The sequence below is a fragment of the Solea senegalensis genome, unplaced genomic scaffold, assembly GCF_019176455.1.
Source record: "Solea senegalensis isolate Sse05_10M unplaced genomic scaffold, IFAPA_SoseM_1 scf7180000013955, whole genome shotgun sequence".
Classification (NCBI taxonomy): domain Eukaryota; kingdom Metazoa; phylum Chordata; class Actinopteri; order Pleuronectiformes; family Soleidae; genus Solea; species Solea senegalensis.
The window spans coordinates 184,233-203,286 of record NW_025320924.1 but is presented as its reverse complement, the minus strand read 5'-3'; the positions used below and the strand labels follow the sequence as shown (position 1 = coordinate 203,286).

The window sequence follows — 19,054 nt, the reverse complement described above, 5'->3', positions numbered from 1 at the left end:
GCATCTGCACTAAATGAAAGAAAAAAAAGATTGAGAATAGAATTGAATCGTGACCATAAAATTGAAAATCTATGGGCTACATATACATCTATATGGCTCTTACACCTACTTAAATCAATCCTTGAATCCCTTTCTTTTATAATTGATAATTGTAATTATTCTACAGATATGTGAAGTATATTATACAAAGTGCTCTATAAATGAAGCAAAATCCCTATTATAAATGTTGTGAGATATTTTGTGAACAACATTGTGACTCATACACCAGCCTGAGGGCTTGAACATCCCAGTCCAGGATGTTTAACTTTGGTAGTCCAAATGCTGGGAGGAAACTGCCACTTACATGCTCTAACACGCTCATCTGCTGCTCTACTGTATAACAGGTAAATAATGGTAATTGTAGTCAAAGTGCAGCAGTACACCTATAGTAGAATTTAAACTTAAGATGACTGTATCCACAGAACACATTGTTTTAGATATATAAATATGTGACTTGCAACCAATATTTGTTCTTTGTGAAAATGGAAAATGTAAGGTTTGTCTTCAATTTAATTATTTTCTTTCATTAACAATGTATGGAAAATGAATCAGTCAAAGAAGGTCATCCTAATTAAGATCAAGGGGTTTAAATATCAGAGTTCACACACCCGTTCATGCAAAGTACTTCCTTCTGCTACTCTTTCTAATTCTTTGAGCTTCTCCATTTAGGGATCACCATAACGGATCATCGATGTGTGTATCTGCTTTTTATGAGCAAAAAAGTGCAGTCTATGGATAAAAAGAGAGAGAGAAAACTGTTCTCCCAGGCCCTGAAACCATGTCTGCAGTAGACCAAAAAGCCCCGTCAGCCTGGGACATTGGGTGAACAGATGCTGTAGTGACTCTATCTGCAGGCAGGATGGCTAGCCCAGAGCAAAATGCCAGATACCTGTTCGTAGCTATGGCCCCATGCACAATCCTCACCTACCCGGCTTTGTACAGGGGCCACCAGCAGCCCCTCAGGGGAGAGTCCATGTCAGCTACAGCGCCCCTGAAACTCTGCCACAGTAGGAGACACGAGAAGGGGAGGAAATACATACTAACATTCATCATCCCATTGGTCAGACAGAGCATGATTTTCAGCAAACTCTCTGAGGGCAGGGGGCAGCGATGCACAAACCTCCTCCAGGAGCCGCTCACCAGGCTAAAAAGGTTATGGGCTGTTTTTGGATTTTTTTTCAAAAACTTTTTTGGTTCAGCACCCCAACATATATATATATATATATATATATATATACATATATTTATCATGATATGTTATCATGAATGTGTATTTGGACACCATGTATGCAATAGCAGGTGACTAGACTAGATGGTCTAGACTGTGTTGTCTTTGTCAGAATGTATCTAGTACCAGACCAGGTGCTTTAGACACATTTTAGGATCAGTCAAGAACACCAACAGAAATGTGCTGAGATAAACTTTATTGAATACAACACAAATCCATCAAACAAGGTGGGTTAAAGTCTTCATTGCTTATACTTTTCAAGGTAGTCCAAACGGGTTCATAGGAGCAAGAAACCACAGCTCATTTGCCCCTTGAGAAGATGTGAGAGGACTGCAAGAAATGCACACAAAAATTAACTCAGTAAATATTCATGTTTTCATGGTAAAAGTGAATTTCTCTGATCATCACTAAGAAAATGAAGTTGGTTTGCTTACTTGAAGAATGCAGCATAGAATTCCTGTGTCTCAAATGCACCAACTGAGTCAACGATCGATTGAAGAGCGAAGTCGTCACTGATCATTTTTTCAATGTCAAACTTGTTGTTGTTGTTGAACATGGAACTTAGCGCTAACACTGTCATGGAGGTCGTGTCAGTGAGGAACAGCTGTAAATCAACATTAGTTATCGACAGAGCTCATGGTCGATGCCACAGAATCAGTTCACACATGAAGGAAATTATGATCAAATGAAGGACATGAAGGTGTTCTTGCCATTGTTGTGCTATAGCTTACCGAATCATCATGAGGAGCGGGAGGTTGTGAAAATAAAGACGGCAGCAAGAAACTCCACATGATTTCACTTTCCAGAGAACTGTTGTCAGGTATTGTCATAATCAGAGGAGATACCATGTCAAATGTTGTTCCTAAAGGTAGACAATCAGGAAAACACAAGACATTTAACAAACCACATAACACATCAAATGCACTCAGAAAGCCTAACAAATCATATACTGTATAATATGCACAGTCTTTATGACTTGAACATCCACTGGTGAAACCAAAGTACCAGTGTTTTTTACCAAAGTAATAAACATTTGCTTTTTAAAGCAAACGTGAATTTTAGATTAGATTTGAGCAACTGGAACAAGTAGCAATTAAATGACTTTATTTTTGGAGAATGAACAATTATACAAACCATCAGCGTTGGCACCGTTGAAATACTCCATTAATTTTTGGACCGAGTCATCGAAATCACCGAACATGGATGAATTAGTTGAAACCCAAGTTGCAGGATTGTACTGACGGACCTGCAGGACATAAGCAAATATGTTGAAGTGGGATGATTTGGGAAGTTTGTGACCCCTGAATGGTGAAAAAAGTTTTCTCTTTCGCCAAGAGACACTCACCTCATAATTGTCATTTGTAGAAAGCAGATCATACATCCAATTTTGAGCAGGGTCTCTGTGAAATGATTAATAAAAAGGTATGAGACGTTTTAAGGTTAAGTCATTTTCTAATGGCCACACTTGTATTTTAAACCATCTCCAACTTTGCAAGTTCTGTAGCAATCTACTTAATAAATGAGAAAAAGTAAGATTCATTTTGGGTTTCTTACACTTCTTGGGCCTCAGCTGTCAGTGCCAGCAGAAAGACAACAAGTCCTGAAACGTATATCCTGGGACACACACATAGTTTTCATTTAGCAATAAGACGTAACAAGTAGATTTAGTTCCTTTACCGAGACAAGTGAATCCTCACAAAAGAATTATACTTGAATTATTGCATGTACTTACATCTTGACTGAGGATTGTGTTTGGTGAATCCAAAAGTGTGAATTTCCAGAGTGGTCCAACACAGCTATTTATTCCATTGGTGGATGTTTGTAGGAAAACAGACCACTCCCTGAGCCAATAACACAAATCACAGCATGGGCTGCCAAAGCCAATAAGAAGCCAACAAAGAAAAACAGAAAAAAGTTTTTTAAAAAAAACAAACAAACATTGTCATCTATGTTGTTTAATAAATATTTGTTTACAGTGTTTGTAGACTTAACTGCTCTGCTGAACAAGTCAGTTCAACCGTAAAACAGCAAGTAAAACGTGACACAAGTGACTCAGAACGACAGAGGTGGAATTATTTCATTAACTTTCACTAATATCAAATAAAAGTCACCCTGCAGAATAAGTCATTTTTTTCTTTATGCTTGTGCACATATTATGTTTACAACAGCAACATTTACTTACTTTGATCTCCACTAAAGCAAGTAGGCTAGTGTGCGTGTGTGTATACTAATGTTGTGGGGGACCTAAACCTGTTTACACAGTCGCATTATGGGGACTTGTCTTCCTTGTGGGGACAAAAATCAAGTCCCCACAATGTAAATGACTACATTTTAAGGTGAAGATATGTTTTAATGTTAGGTTGAGGTTAGGGTTAGGATTAACTAACTAACTAAGTTTGGGTAACTTTGTGAGAGCCATACAATAAACCATAGGGAGTATAGGACATTTTGGGAAAGTGAGGACATTTGGCTGATGTTCTGTTGAGCATTTAGCATTGATTCCCAGGCACAGATAATTGCTGCCCACGTGTGTTCACTCTTGGTTTGTAATAATCCAGGCAGGTTTTTGATATTGATATTGATTATACGACTTATTGTTGTTTACACTGGCTTTAGGCTTCAGCACACTAACCCAGTATTAGCTCAGTTTAAATGCTGCAGGTAAGGGGAGGAAATAGTAAACATATTGACACTGATCTGTCTTTGATTGTCCATGTGAACTCTATTTTTGCACTGCGTCCACTTTAGTGATAAATGAAGTTAAAATCAAAAACAGAGCAGTTCACATATAGCGCAAGTGAGGGGATAAAGGAGTATATAAACTGCTTTAATCACGGCGGATAATAATACTTTTCTGGATGTGAATGTGGTTAGTTTAGGTTCAGTGAAGTCACTGCTTTTCTCTGGACACAAAGTCACAAAACCATTTAATGTCAAATGATCAAATTGATCAAAATGTCAATCCTAACTTGATGAGAGGTTTTCCATTTATCTATCGATTCCATTGAACTATCATCTGTGTTAATCGCTTTTCTAGCAGCAGGTCATATATATTTAAGGTACATTGACAAACTTTAAGAGTTACTGTTTTCAGAAATGAACGAAAGTCTAAAACCATTTCTCTGAAAGAACATCCTCATAGAGACATGGCATAAAAACATTGTACTGTGTTTAAAAAACAAAACAAAAACCAGTAGCTATGAGTAAGTGGGACATAATAAGGATAAATGATATCTGTTAATATGTGTTTCAATAATTTTTAAGGATTGCATGTTTATCTCATTAAAGTTCTTCTCACATCTATATGTACACAAGCATAAAGAAAAAAATGACTTATTCTGCAGGGTGACTTTTATTTGATATTAGTGAAAGTTAATGAAATAATTCCACCTCTGTCGTTCTGAGTCACTTGTGTCACGTTTTACTTGCTGTTTTACGGTTGAACTGACTTGTTCAGCAGAGCAGTTAAGTCTACAAACACTGTAAACAAATATTTATTAAACAACATAGATGACAATGTTTGTTTGTTTTTTTTAAAAAACTTTTTTCTGTTTTTCTTTGTTGGCTTCTTATTGGCTTTGGCAGCCCATGCTGTGATTTGTGTTATTGGCTCAGGGAGTGGTCTGTTTTCCTACAAACATCCACCAATGGAATAAATAGCTGTGTTGGACCACTCTGGAAATTCACACTTTTGGATTCACCAAACACAATCCTCAGTCAAGATGTAAGTACATGCAATAATTCAAGTATAATTCTTTTGTGAGGATTCACTTGTCTCGGTAAAGGAACTAAATCTACTTGTTACGTCTTATTGCTAAATGAAAACTATGTGTGTGTCCCAGGATATACGTTTCAGGACTTGTTGTCTTTCTGCTGGCACTGACAGCTGAGGCCCAAGAAGTGTAAGAAACCCAAAATGAATCTTACTTTTTCTCATTTATTAAGTAGATTGCTACAGAACTTGCAAAGTTGGAGATGGTTTAAAATACAAGTGTGGCCATTAGAAAATGACTTAACCTTAAAACGTCTCATACCTTTTTATTAATCATTTCACAGAGACCCTGCTCAAAATTGGATGTATGATCTGCTTTCTACAAATGACAATTATGAGGTGAGTGTCTCTTGGCGAAAGAGAAAACTTTTTTCACCATTCAGGGGTCACAAACTTCCCAAATCATCCCACTTCAACATATTTGCTTATGTCCTGCAGGTCCGTCAGTACAATCCTGCAACTTGGGTTTCAACTAATTCATCCATGTTCGGTGATTTCGATGACTCGGTCCAAAAATTAATGGAGTATTTCAACGGTGCCAACGCTGATGGTTTGTATAATTGTTCATTCTCCAAAAATAAAGTCATTTAATTGCTACTTGTTCCAGTTGCTCAAATCTAATCTAAAATTCACGTTTGCTTTAAAAAGCAAATGTTTATTACTTTGGTAAAAAACACTGGTACTTTGGTTTCACCAGTGGATGTTCAAGTCATAAAGACTGTGCATATTATACAGTATATGATTTGTTAGGCTTTCTGAGTGCATTTGATGTGTTATGTGGTTTGTTAAATGTCTTGTGTTTTCCTGATTGTCTACCTTTAGGAACAACATTTGACATGGTATCTCCTCTGATTATGACAATACCTGACAACAGTTCTCTGGAAAGTGAAATCATGTGGAGTTTCTTGCTGCCGTCTTTATTTTCACAACCTCCCGCTCCTCATGATGATTCGGTAAGCTATAGCACAACAATGGCAAGAACACCTTCATGTCCTTCATTTGATCATAATTTCCTTCATGTGTGAACTGATTCTGTGGCATCGACCATGAGCTCTGTCGATAACTAATGTTGATTTACAGCTGTTCCTCACTGACACGACCTCCATGACAGTGTTAGCGCTAAGTTCCATGTTCAACAACAACAACAAGTTTGACATTGAAAAAATGATCAGTGACGACTTCGCTCTTCAATCGATCGTTGACTCAGTTGGTGCATTTGAGACACAGGAATTCTATGCTGCATTCTTCAAGTAAGCAAACCAACTTCATTTTCTTAGTGATGATCAGAGAAATTCACTTTTACCATGAAAACATGAATATTTACTGAGTTAATTTTTGTGTGCATTTCTTGCAGTCCTCTCACATCTTCTCAAGGGGCAAATGAGCTGTGGTTTCTTGCTCCTATGAACCCGTTTGGACTACCTTGAAAAGTATAAGCAATGAAGACTTTAACCCACCTTGTTTGATGGATTTGTGTTGTATTCAATAAAGTTTATCTCAGCACATTTCTGTTGGTGTTCTTGACTGATCCTAAAATGTGTCTAAAGCACCTGGTCTGGTACTAGATACATTCTGACAAAGACAACACAGTCTAGACCATCTAGTCTAGTCACCTGCTATTGCATACATGGTGTCCAAATACACATTCATGATAACATATCATGATAAATATATGTATATATATATATATATATATATATATATGTTGGGGTGCTGAACCAAAAAAGTTTTTGAAAAAAAATCCAAAAACAGCCCATAACCTTTTTAGCCTGGTGAGCGGCTCCTGGAGGAGGTTTGTGCATCGCTGCCCCCTGCCCTCAGAGAGTTTGCTGAAAATCATGCTCTGTCTGACCAATGGGATGATGAATGTTAGTATGTATTTCCTCCCCTTCTCGTGTCTCCTACTGTGGCAGAGTTTCAGGGTCGCTGTAGCTGACATGGACTCTCCCCTGAGGGGCTGCTGGTGGCCCCTGTACAAAGCCGGGTAGGTGAGGATTGTGCATGGGGCCATAGCTACGAACAGGTATCTGGCATTTTGCTCTGGGCTAGCCATCCTGCCTGCAGATAGAGTCACTACAGCATCTGTTCACCCAATGTCCCAGGCTGACGGGGCTTTTTGGTCTACTGCAGACATGGTTTCAGGGCCTGGGAGAACAGTTTTCTCTCTCTCTTTTTATCCATAGACTGCACTTTTTTGCTCATAAAAAGCAGATACACACATTGATGATCCGTTATGGTGATCCCTAAATGGAGAAGCTCAAAGAATTAGAAAGAGTAGCAGAAGGAAGTAATTTGCATGAACGGGTGTGTGAACTCTGATATTTAAACCCCTTGATCTTAATTAAGATGACCTTCTTTGACTGATTCATTTTCCATACATTGTTAATGAAACAAAATATTTAAATTGAAGACAAACCTTACATTTTCCATTTTCACAAAGAACAAATATTTGTTGCAAGTCACATATTTCTGTATCTAAAACAATGTATGTTCTGTGGATTCAGTCATCTTAAGTTTAAATTCTACTATAGGTGTACTGCTGCACTTGCATGCTTTTGTTAATGCAGAACTTCTCAAATAGTGGGACGGGCCCTCCTGGGGGGGCGCAGAGAGGTGTCGGGGGCGTATGAGAGGCAGGGCGGGACAAATCATACGGTGGTTTATACAGATAAATAAATAAATATTATCAGGTTCTCAATAGTATTTCAATTCGGGGCAAGAAAAATGTCTGTTCCTCTAGGGGGTGCACGACAGAAAATAACTGAGAACCACTGTGTTAATGCAACCCTTTACCTGTCCATGGATGGAATTCCAATTGAACAGGTGTTTCATTCATTCATTCGTTGTCTACCACTATATCCTCCACCTGAGGGTTGCAGGTCACTGGAGCCAAACCCAGCTGACACAGGGTAAAAGGCAGGGGGTCAACCTGGAGAGGTTGACAGGGCAACATATAGACACTTAACTATTTACCTCACACCCTTTAGAGGGTCAAGAAGACATGACTGGTTTGTGACCCAGTCAGAACAAGGGCCTTTCTGCATAGAGTTTGCATATTCGCCAGGTGTGTGCATAGGTTTTCTCCGGGTTCTCTGGTTTCCACCCATAGTCCGAAAACATGCAATATGGAGATTCAGTTATTTGGACACTAAATTGACCATGAGTGTGAGAGTGGATTGTTGTTTGTCTCTACTGTATGTGTCCCTGTGATGGACTGGCGAACTGTCCAGGGTGTACCCTGCCTATCGTCCTATGTCAGTTGAGATTGGCACATCGCCCGTATCGCACATATCCTCCTTCTCCCCACCTACAGACATAGTAGACTGAAACATGAAGCACCCCTGTCTGTCACACAAATCAGAAACCACAGTCAATATAATTTCCTGTCCAGTAGATTAAATAATATTAAAAACAGAAGTTCTGTACAACTGTGAAATTAAATTGTTATCCTAAATCTCCACTACATTCTTGTAGAACACGTCACTGCGGTTTTGCATGCATGAAAAATATCTTCTTCACGAGTGGTTGCTGACTTTTATCATGATGTCAATTGGTGTACATTTATTTAAATTGGAAATACTTTTATTTTTCTTTGCCACCTATCGTCCAATGCTGGACTGTTTGACTGGTAGTGTATATTGCACCTATGTAAAGTCAGTCAGTCAGTCATCATCTAACCGCTTTATCCTCCACCAGAGGGTCGCGGGGGGTGCTGTGCCAATCTCAGCTACATCGGGCGATAGGCGGGGTACACCCTGGACAGTTCGCCAGTCCATCGCAGGGCCACACACAACTAGAGACAAACAACCATTCACTCTCACACTCAGTGCTAACCACTACCCCACCGTGTGGCCCTCCTATGTAAAGTATGTTTTATATATATATATATACAGTTGAAACTAGAAGTTTACATACACTATATAAAAAGACACATATGCTTTTTTTTTTCTCACTGTCTGACATGAAATGAGACAATCACTTTTCCTGTTTTAGGTCCATTAGGATTACCAAAATTATTTCTATTTGCTAAATGCCAGAATAATGACAGAAGGATTGATGGATTAATGACAGAACTGTATGTACATATATATATATATGATATATACATATATATATATATATATCGGGCCACATGGTGGTGTAGTGGTTAGCACTCTCGCCTTGCAGCGAGAAGACCCGGGTTCGAGCCCCGGTTGGAACAAGGGCCTTTCTGCATGGAGTTTGCATGTTCTCCCCGTGTGTGCGTGGATTCTCTCCGGGTTCTCCGGCTTCCTCCCACAGTCCAAAAACATGCAATGTGGGGATTAGGTCAATTGGACACTCTAAATTGACCGTAGGAGTGAGTGTGAGAGTGAATGGTTGTTTGTCTCTAGTTGTGTGTGTGGCCCTGCGATGGACTGGCGAACTGTCCAGGGTGTACCCCGCCTATCGCCCGATGTAGCTGAGATTGGCACAGCACCCCCCGCGACCCTCTGGTGGAGGATAAAGCGGTAGATGATGACTGACTGATATATATATATCATATATATACTCATCCCATGTGCAATTAATATATATATGTATATGTATATATATGTATATAGATATACATATACATATATATTCATTGCATATGGGATGAGTAACCTGTTATGTGTGGTCTACTGAGAGCAGTGTTTGTTGACGCTAACAGCTGCAGGGAGGAACGACTTGCGACAACACTCCATCAGACATATAGGATGCTTCAGTCCAGTGCTGTGATGGTGTCCTACAGGGGGTGGGAGACATTGTCCAATCAAAGATGAGAGCTTTGGAGATGAACAGAATCTTTGAATCTGTTTATGATTAAATATCTGTGCATATTATTTCCATTATTTATAATTTAATTAGGGTGTAAGAGGGTGTACAGAGTCCCAGGGAGGCCACATACTGACCTGGCCAAATGCATGTGAAGATAAAAGAGGAAAGATGACCTTGCTAAACACAGCTTTTCACAAGTCATCAGTATTATAAACATCTGAAAAAGTGTTCAGGTAGCAACTTCAGCTTCATGTACATTTTCTGCCTTTAACTTAAGTCTGTTAAAGGTTTTAAAACTTAATCATTTATAAGGACATAAACCCTTCTTCCTTTCTGTTTTTACTTCCCAATAACTACTTCCTCATATTCCACCTCTCCCTCTCAACCCAGCTCATTTTCCTTTTTTAGTCCTCTCTCTATTTAATTAATTTAAAAGAAAGAAGGTTCTCCACGACACATGAGGTGACAGTGATCATGACCATTAGCAGATGTTAGATACATGTCAGAAGATAAAACTACCTTACAGTAGGTTAAGACACATTTTTATACTCATATATCAAAATAAAACTATATTATTTTATTCATTATTATATTTGTAGTTTGCACTGGCTTCAGGCATCAGCCAACACATCCAGGATGTTTAAACCATGTTTAAACAAGTTTAGTTCAAGCGCTGCAGGTAAGGGAAGGAAAGAGTGTACAATGTGAAATCATTTTCCATTTCATAATTTTTCTGTATTGGCTTCTGATTGGCTTTGACAGCCTATGGTGTACTTTGTGTTATTGGCCCAGGGAGTGGCCTTTTTTAACCCACAAATTAAATAGCTGTGCTGGAAAAGTCTGAGAAGTCACAGTTCTTGGATCAACTGAACACAATCCTCAGTCAAGATGTAAGTACATTTTATTTTCCTGATTGCCATTTGTAAATTGGCTCAAGCTGAAAACATTTTTATCTGTAGTTATATTTAACATTTAGATTTAGATTTAACATTTACTTTTAGATTTAACATTTAGATTTAAATTTACTATTTTGAATTAACATTTATATTCAGAATTTATATTTAAAATTTAAATTTAGATTTAACATTTAGATTTAAATGTACTATTTTGAATTAACATTTAGATTCAGAATTTATATTTAAAATTTTGATTTTGATTTTGACTTAACATATAGATTTAAGTTTAATATTTTTAGATTTAACATTTAGATTTAGATTTAGTAGATTTAGATTTGACATTTAGATTTAATATTTAACATATAGGTGTAGCATTTAATATTTAGATTTGACTATTTAATATATGTATAAATATATATATATATAAATATTGGTCTAAATGTGTTGAAAAAGTCACAATTCACAGCACTCTGTAGTTAAACATAGTTTTAAGCTAAATGTGGCAAAATGTTGATGTTATTTTCAGCTTGAATCACTTTACAAACGACGGCTTAAAACATGAAAATGTGTGTGTTCCCCAGGATATACCTTTCAGGACTTGTTGTCTGTCTGCTGGCACTGTCTGCTAGCACTGAGGCCCATGTAGGGTAAGAAACATATATTTAATCTTATTTAGACCTATGTATTAAGCAGATTTCTATAAAATTTGCCAACCGGCAAACCAACTAAAGCTTAAAAATGACTTATCAGCGAATGAGGTAAATTGTTGGATAAATGAGAATGAATGAGTCTGACCCAGATGCTCATTCTTCATCACATTATATACCGCTGCCATTGTGTGTCCTTTTTCAAAATAATTTCACAGACATTCTACTGGAACCTGGATGTACGATCTCATTTGTGAGACTGACTTCTATCAGGTGAGTGTTTCTTGGCAAAAGAGAAAACTTTTTTTTCACCTTTCAGTGCTCACAAACTTTTAAACATATTTGCTCATGTCCTGCAGATCCGTCAACACAAGCCTGCAACTTGGGTTACAACTTCATCCCTGTCCATTGAAGAGGCTCTCTACCGTTTAATGGGGTATTTCAACGGTTCCAACATTTATGGTTCGTGTGTGTGTATGTGTGTGTATGTTCTTGTATGGGTATGTTTGTTATAAACTCACTCCCTTAAATAAGGGAGTGAGGATATTTTGGCTGGTCCTCACTTTGTGTCACCCCTTCAAAGGGTTTTTGGAGGGCTAAGACCTGGTTTTAGGGTTAGGATAAAGGTTAGGTACTTAGTTGTGATGGTTAAGGTTAGGGTAAGGGCCTAGGGAATGCATTATGTCTATGAGTGTCCTCATTACAAATGCTGAAAAAAACATTACACTTTAAAAGTATCATTTTCAGAAAGCACTGGTGCTTTGGTTGTATTAGTGGATGATCTAGTCACAATAATAATCAGAATAATGTATTTATTTATATAGGAGTGCGTCACAAATAAAAAGAGAGCTAATAAACACACATGGAAACCCAGTAAAATCAGGTAAAAGCACAAAACTAAAAGGAGAATAATAAAAAATAATAAATAAAAATAAAAACAAAGGAATAAAAGTGAAACACAAATTTCAAATGGGCATAAATCAGAAAAGGCAATACAATAAAATAAGAGTCTTATTAGTTAAAAAAGCTCTGTCCGATTCTGTCAGAGAATCTCAGTGTGCATACAGGGACATATGGGGATAAAAGTTCTGCAATATATGTGGGAGCCAGACCATTAAGAGCCTTGTAGGTAATTAAAAGAGCCTTAAAATAAATTCTAAAATGTTCTAAAGGTCAAACATGTACAGGGATCCAGTGTAAAGAGGCTAAAGCCAGAATTATGTGTTTGAATCTATTTACCCTGGTTAAAAGCCTGGTAGCTTAGTTCTATAGAGATGATCCTAATGTCTAAACATCAGTTGTGTGATCTCAATGTCTTTCTTTAGGAACAACATTTGACATTGCACCTCCTTTGATTGTGACGGTCCCTAACAACAGTTCTCAGGAAAAATCAGTCTACTGGAGTTTCTTGCTGCCACCTTTACTTTTCCCTCCCACTCCTACTGATGATTTGGTAAGCCATGGCACATTAATCTTCATTTGATCATAATTTCATCATTTGTGAACTGATTGTGTGGCATCTACCATGAGCTCGGAAGATAACTTAAGTTGACTTGCAGGTGTTCCTCACTGACACAGCAGCCATGACTATGTTTGTGCTACATTCATTGCCCAACAACACCGATGTCAACATAACCACGTTTCAATCAGTTCTTGACTCAGTCAATTATTATCGCGAGATCCACTACGCTGCGTTTTACAAGTAAGCAAATCAACATTAATCTTTGACCCCCTTGTTTTCATAAAAAACTTAAATATATTTAGTGATTTAATGTCTTTGTGTTTCTTGCAGTCCCTTCACTTCTTCTTGGAAAGATGAGCTGTGGTTTCATATTCCTCAGAACCCGCTTGACACCAGTGGGGAATGGAGCAGTGAGGAAATTCCCCTCTTATGCCCTTGATGGCTTAAACACAACTGACTTTTGCACATTTGTTTCGTTATTGATTGAAATACTCAAAATGAAATGAAGGCCATAAATCACCATGGTTGGATTTATGTTATATTCATTAAAGTCAGTTACCTCCGTGTGTTCCTGTTGTTCTTGATTGATCCTAAAAAGTCTACTTTAGACTGATATAATTCAACCATACCAATAGATGGCATTACTTCAACAAGACCACACTGACATGATTACAAGGCCATAAGGAACAGAAGAATCTTTTCACTTTGATAAAACTTGGACCTTTTTGAACAACTGATGGGAATAATCATGTGACTGTTTTATTAATGAATGTCAGTATCCTGCAGGTGTCATAATATCATAACAACACTTGACACACCCTTTGTTCAGGTCTGATGTCATTGTCATAGTGTCATCAAAGTTGCCTGTGCCATTTTTTAATTAGCACTCCTTTTTACCTGATATCAGAGGAATATTGTCTGATATTGTAGCAAAGTTTTCTTATGTCTTTCTTATTTATTAGGGTGGATAATTTGCATTTCACAAGAGAATGAAGAACTGATGCTCACCTCAAAGAATCATTCAACTACACTCAGATGTAGCGATCAAGTGCTCTTGTTGGCTGTACGATATGAAGAAGAAGAAGAAAAAAGATCAGTAATGCATTTGCTAAGACCTTAAAGAAACTCAGATACAACAAAACAACAACTCATCTGTTAAACTTAACAGTGATTTCACTCCAGAGAGATCCAGCCTGTCTGTGTCACATGGAAAGGGGCTAGATGGTTGGTTGTCTTACTGACTGACAAACTGTATAGGAGTGCCAGTCAGGAGAGGCTTTTATGACACTATAGATCAAAGTCCACCTGTGGGCCTCAAACAACCATCAGTCCAGTGGGGCTGTTGGGTCTGCCTGCTGGCCTTTCTCCGCCTGGCCTGCAGTGTCTGTCTGGTCCACAGATCTCTGCGACAATGAAGATCAGGTCGGACTGACAGGGGAGTTCAAGCTAAGCCCCACCTGCCAGAATGGACCTAGCTGGTTATCAACCACAACTGCCGCAGCCTCTTGTCCACCGCCCCGACAACTGTCCGAACAATCTCTTCAATTTGGAGGGATCGTCAACATGTAAGTATTAGATTTAAGTATAAACCCTGACAAGTAGACATCAGACGCTTCTGTTTGAACTCGCACATGGTTATCATGTATCTTTTAGTGCTCTGTTTTAAAGGTTGTGTCTGGAAACGCACATCATGCCTTGATACATGAAAAAACATTTAACACCTCCACTGAGAAATACAAGAGGAAAAAATACTTTGTATGTGTTTTATCATTGTACAACACTTTTTTTTCATTTTAAAGACTGGTTCCAGTCGTAACCGGTGATATCTCATAATTATGTAAGGGTCATATCTATTATCATTGCCGAAGGAAATCAAGCTGGGTGATAAGGTACAGTCTGCAACAGAGGGATGGTCCTGTATTGCTCTTTACTCTCTCAACATCAGCAATAAATAGCATTATTGTCTCTACGAACAGCTGATTGTTCAGAATCACACCAATCTGAAAGTATGTGTTAGTTATTAATCTTCTTCAATGCCATCTTAAAATATTACCAGCATTACTATGTGTCATATTTCCAGCAAAAATAACGAAACACAATGGTGGTGTGATAATCCACACGAGGCTCTCAGTCTTCTTTCAGGGACACTTTTTAACTAGCCTCTGTGTCTGTCTCAAATGGACGACTCTGGATTTATTTATTTGTGTAAAACATTGTTGTGATTGAATGAAAACTCTGAAGTTTTGTTTTGTTCATGCGAATATCTAATCATCCAATGACAAATCAGCAACTCAACACATTCAGCCATGTAGACATGGTTTAAACCAGGCACCAGAATGGGGAACAAATTGTGATTTAAGTGACTTCAAATGAGGAAAGATTGTGGGAATCTGCCAATCTGCTGGGATTTATACACGCAGTCATCTCTAGAGTTTGAAAATAAATAAATAATTAAATATCCAGTGAGCAGTGCCCAGACATGTCTGAAATTGAAAGTAACTACTAGTTTACAACCAAGGTATGCACAAGGCCTTAGCTGAACATGTCAAACCTTGAACATACAACATGCAAAACATGAAGCACATGGGCTGCAGCAGCAGAAGCCCTCACCAGACGCTAGCCACATAACAGCTAAAGAAGATGATGGGGAATGTCCAGTACAGTGATCGTGGTCTTGGTCTTGGTCCTACCTCATAGTACACTATAGTACACTCAGGTCTCAGTTTTTGTGATCGTAAGTACAGCACAGTGGAAACTCTCACAATTATACCTTGTCTCGTCTTGTGCCACGTTGGCTGTGGTACAGTAGAAGAAGCTTGTGTCCTTACTTCCATTTGATTTACTGATATTTGTGGCATCATTCTCCAGCTGAGGAGTTAAAGGCAGAGCCAAGTGGGAGACCAGATCCTGAGGAGGCTTGCCCCGTCTGTGGAGACAAGGTGTCAGGATACCACTATGGACTGCTCACTTGCGAAAGCTGCAAGGTAAACAACAGGGTTTGCATAGTTCATTGCAAATAAGTCTTCTCCAGCAGCAACATGCGTGTTATACATACCAATTTAGGGCTGCAGATTATGGATAATCAGTTGTTGATTATTTTGTTCTCTAATATGTAAAAAAAAAAAAAAAAGTGGTTTAAAGTTAAATGCTTGTCCATAAATCAAAGATATTTCATATACAGCTTAATATAGAGATACATTATATTAATCTGTATATTTCACATACAGTTGGAGATAAGTATGATCTATATTTATCATATATTTATCTGTGTCTGCAGGGATTCTTTAAACGCTCGGTGCAGAATAGCAAGCATTACACCTGTGCAGAACAGCAGAGCTGCCCCATGAACCTTTCTCAGAGGAAACGTTGTCCCTTTTGCCGCTTCCAGAAGTGTTTGGCAGTTGGCATGAAAAGAGAAGGTATACCCACCCTACACACACAAATGTACACACATACATTTTTGTATTGGCACATGTATTCTCCTGCATTGCAACATGCTTTGACATGATTCTTACCCATGCAGCTTATCTAAGATGTCATAAACAAGTGCAGGTACTGCCTGCAACGTCCCAGATGTACATTTTTATCATCTGAGCTCTTGACTCAGTGATTTAAAAAATATTTCTGGCAGTGTCTGAATGAATTTGCATTAATAACCTTCTTATTAGTTTCATGTCCTTTCAACAGCTGTAAGAGCAGATCGCATGAGAGGTGGCAGAAATAAATTTGGGCCTCTGTATCGACGGGACAGGCAGATGAAACAGCAAAGGGCTTATCTCCAGTCAGACACCGTTCCCCACAGGATTAAGATGGAAACTACACAAACACACCGAGCCACAGCGACAACTGACCACATGTGCACTTCATTGTCCTCTGATGCTGTTCATCAACCCCACATGCATCCCTCGACAGTGGTGCAGTCAGGAGTGTCAATGCCTCTGGACTGCTTAGTGAACACAGACAGGATGACGACTCCTCCATCCTTGCCCTGTCCTGGACTTTACTACTGCACACTCCCTGGATTTGTCCAGGAGAAAAGAGAAATGGCTTTTAGCTGCAGCACAGCCCCTACTAATTATCCAATGCAGCCAAACAGTGCATTCCCACCAAAAGGCACATCAGCATCGCCCCCTACCTCAACACTAAGCTCAACCAACCCCCTCTCACAAGCTCTCTCTCAAACCTCAGACACTGCCCACTCTGCCAATCATTCAACCAACTTCCTCAGTCAACTCCTGGAAGGAGAGCAGGATGAGAGCCATCTGTGTGCCAAGGTCCTGGCCAGCCTGCAGCGAGAACAGGCCAATCGAGGCAAACATGACCGCCTAAATACATTCAGCATCATGTGCAAAATGGCTGACCAGACTCTGTTTGGTCTTGTGGAGTGGGCCAGGAACACGGCTCTCTTCAAGGAGCTCAAGGTGACAAATCATGAAGTCTTGTGATGTAGTGTGCGTAATGTTAATGTCAGTTGTAGAAAGTCGAATGAGATCTGTGTGCACACTTATGGCATTTTTGTCAGAGGTTGTCTTGGATTATAGAATGTAGACCAGGGCTGTAGAGGGTCTTCTTTCATCACAAGGGGGCCAGTCAAGTAAAAAAAAAAGTCTAACTTTTTGAGAAAAAGATATCAAAATAATAATGATATATGGAGTGATAAATAGTTCACAATATAAAAGAAAATTTAATCTGTTAATAAAAATAAGCATACAGAAATAAGTCACTACCTGGATATCAAGTGGCAGGCCACAATCTGGGACCTCTGATGTAGACCTATGAAGAATAAATTAGATTTTGGTGGTGATTCAGATGCAGATTCAGAATAAAAAAAAAAAACTAAAAAACCTAAGACTGGGGTTTATTGAAACTCGGGGCAGCTCGGTACTACTTTTGTGTCCGATTCCTACTGATACAAATGAAGTCTCTGTCCAATAGTCTTTTAACCCTTTTACTAAACTGTTACAAAAAGCCATCACATTTCATTTGTGTGGAAGACTTTTTCAACTCTCACGTCATGGCCACATGATGGTGGTGGTGGACGCCTAACTGTACTCATTGAAGTATTTATGTTGCATTTGAATTTTACTGTTTATTTTCTCTGATACAGAGTACTGTATTAGCTCATCCCTAATTGACTCAGTGGGTAACGAAGCAGCCATGGCGTAGGTTTGATCAACTTCTCATTCCTCACATAGGTGGAGGACCAGATGGTGCTGCTGCAGAGCTGTTGGAGTGAGTTGCTGGTCCTTGACCACCTGTGTAGACAGGTGGCCTACGGCAAAGAGGGATGCATATATCTGGTCACAGGACAACAGGTCAGGTTTTACACTTCGCTCTGATAATGATCAAACATGTCTTTGGATTGTACTTGGATTGCATTTCTCTCATTCCGATTCAGATAGAGATGTCGAACGTCGTCTCTCAGGCAGGAGTGACACTGAGTAGCCTGGTATCAAGGACCCAAGACCTGGTTTCCAAGCTGAAGACACTCCAGTTAGACAGACATGAGTTTGTCTGTCTTAAATACTTGGTGCTATTCAACCCTGGTAAGCTTTTACTTTTGAAAAGTAATACACTCGCACAGACTTAAAAGTATGTGTTTATGATGACTACGCATGCATCTCTGTGCTCCAGATGTGAAACATGTGCAGAGTCGCAGGCAGGTGGAGCAAATTCAAGAGAGGGTGAATAGGGCCCTGATGGAGCACACCCAGCAGAGTCACCCAGGGCATGCAGACAAGTTTGGCCAGCTGCTGCTTCGCCTCCCTGAGGTTCGCAGCATAAGTTTGCAGGTTGAGGAGTATCTGTATCAGCGCCATCTTCTGGGAGATTTGCCCTGCAACTCGCTGCTTGCCGAGATGCTTCACACCAAGCACAACTGAGACATTGCTGTAAATCTTTGTGCATCCTTTTCAGCCTTTTAGTAACAACTGATCTTTCTACTTGAGATGATTGAGGCAACACTTTACAGGGATGTTCTCTTCCACAGCTCACAAAAATGCCATTAGGTTTTTCCTTAAGAAGGGGCAATACTTACTGTACTTCATTCCAGTTCCACTTATCTATAGTATTAACACAGCCACAACACCCATTAAGTATTTTTGGGCAGTATTGTTGTGATATTTCAGATCAAAGCCCTACTGTGATGTTTTAATGAGCAGGAAGACCTGCTTTTCAAGGAAGGAAGAAAAACACTTGAATAAAGAAATGTGGTTTCGCACGTGTTGCCTG

The 19,054-nt window shown here is 39.0% G+C and overlaps 4 protein-coding genes across 4 annotated transcripts; 3 read left to right on the top strand and 1 right to left on the bottom strand.

Annotated features, from left to right (window-relative positions):
* Window positions 1-1,446: 1,446 nt before the first annotated feature.
* Window positions 1,447-3,049, bottom strand: LOC122760714 (heme-binding protein 2-like). Its single transcript, XM_044015873.1, has 7 exons — window positions 3,000-3,049; window positions 2,822-2,881; window positions 2,613-2,667; window positions 2,402-2,513; window positions 1,999-2,129; window positions 1,702-1,871; window positions 1,447-1,597 (listed from the first exon to the last, which is right to left on the bottom strand). Coding segments are annotated over exons 1-7 (603 nt in total). The 5' UTR covers window positions 3,002-3,049; the 3' UTR covers window positions 1,447-1,524.
* Window positions 3,050-4,941: 1,892 nt separating this feature from the next.
* LOC122760716 (heme-binding protein 2-like) lies at window positions 4,942-6,544 on the top strand. The gene is made up of 7 exons (XM_044015875.1): window positions 4,942-4,991; window positions 5,110-5,169; window positions 5,324-5,378; window positions 5,478-5,589; window positions 5,862-5,992; window positions 6,120-6,289; window positions 6,394-6,544. Coding segments are annotated over exons 1-7 (603 nt in total). The 5' UTR covers window positions 4,942-4,989; the 3' UTR covers window positions 6,467-6,544.
* Window positions 6,545-10,630: 4,086 nt separating this feature from the next.
* On the top strand, window positions 10,631-13,389 carry LOC122760705 (heme-binding protein 2-like). Its single transcript, XM_044015861.1, has 7 exons — window positions 10,631-10,708; window positions 11,296-11,361; window positions 11,580-11,634; window positions 11,721-11,823; window positions 12,687-12,814; window positions 12,921-13,063; window positions 13,154-13,389. Coding segments are annotated over exons 1-7 (606 nt in total). The 5' UTR covers window positions 10,631-10,706; the 3' UTR covers window positions 13,263-13,389.
* Window positions 13,390-14,122: 733 nt separating this feature from the next.
* Window positions 14,123-18,847, top strand: nr5a5 (nuclear receptor subfamily 5, group A, member 5). Its single transcript, XM_044015860.1, has 7 exons — window positions 14,123-14,388; window positions 15,692-15,807; window positions 16,101-16,242; window positions 16,511-17,244; window positions 18,019-18,138; window positions 18,222-18,369; window positions 18,458-18,847. Exons 1-7 carry the CDS (start codon window positions 14,289-14,291, stop codon window positions 18,703-18,705), a joined length of 1,608 nt encoding a protein of 535 aa, XP_043871795.1. The 5' UTR covers window positions 14,123-14,288; the 3' UTR covers window positions 18,706-18,847.
* The last annotated feature ends 207 nt before the right edge of the window (window positions 18,848-19,054 follow it).

Bases quoted from the DNA above. Each gene is read 5' to 3' on its own strand.
- LOC122760705 (XM_044015861.1), top strand. The intron at 11,362-11,579 runs GTAAGAAACATA...ATAATTTCACAG, and splicing joins AGCACTGAGGCCCATGTAGG to ACATTCTACTGGAACCTGGA. The intron at 11,635-11,720 runs GTGAGTGTTTCT...CATGTCCTGCAG, and splicing joins GTGAGACTGACTTCTATCAG to ATCCGTCAACACAAGCCTGC.
- LOC122760714 (XM_044015873.1), bottom strand. The intron at 2,130-2,401 runs GTTTGTATAATT...GTCTACCTTTAG, and splicing joins CAACGGTGCCAACGCTGATG to GAACAACATTTGACATGGTA. The intron at 1,598-1,701 runs GTAAGCAAACCA...CATTTCTTGCAG, and splicing joins TTCTATGCTGCATTCTTCAA to TCCTCTCACATCTTCTCAAG.
- nr5a5 (XM_044015860.1), top strand. From the start codon at position 14,289: ATGGACCTAGCTGGTTATCAACCACAACTGCCGCAGCCTCTTGTCCAC. The intron at 17,245-18,018 runs GTGACAAATCAT...TTCCTCACATAG, and splicing joins CTCTCTTCAAGGAGCTCAAG to GTGGAGGACCAGATGGTGCT. The intron at 18,370-18,457 runs GTAAGCTTTTAC...TCTGTGCTCCAG, and splicing joins CTTGGTGCTATTCAACCCTG to ATGTGAAACATGTGCAGAGT.
- LOC122760716 (XM_044015875.1), top strand. The intron at 5,379-5,477 runs GTGAGTGTCTCT...TATGTCCTGCAG, and splicing joins CTACAAATGACAATTATGAG to GTCCGTCAGTACAATCCTGC. The intron at 5,590-5,861 runs GTTTGTATAATT...GTCTACCTTTAG, and splicing joins CAACGGTGCCAACGCTGATG to GAACAACATTTGACATGGTA.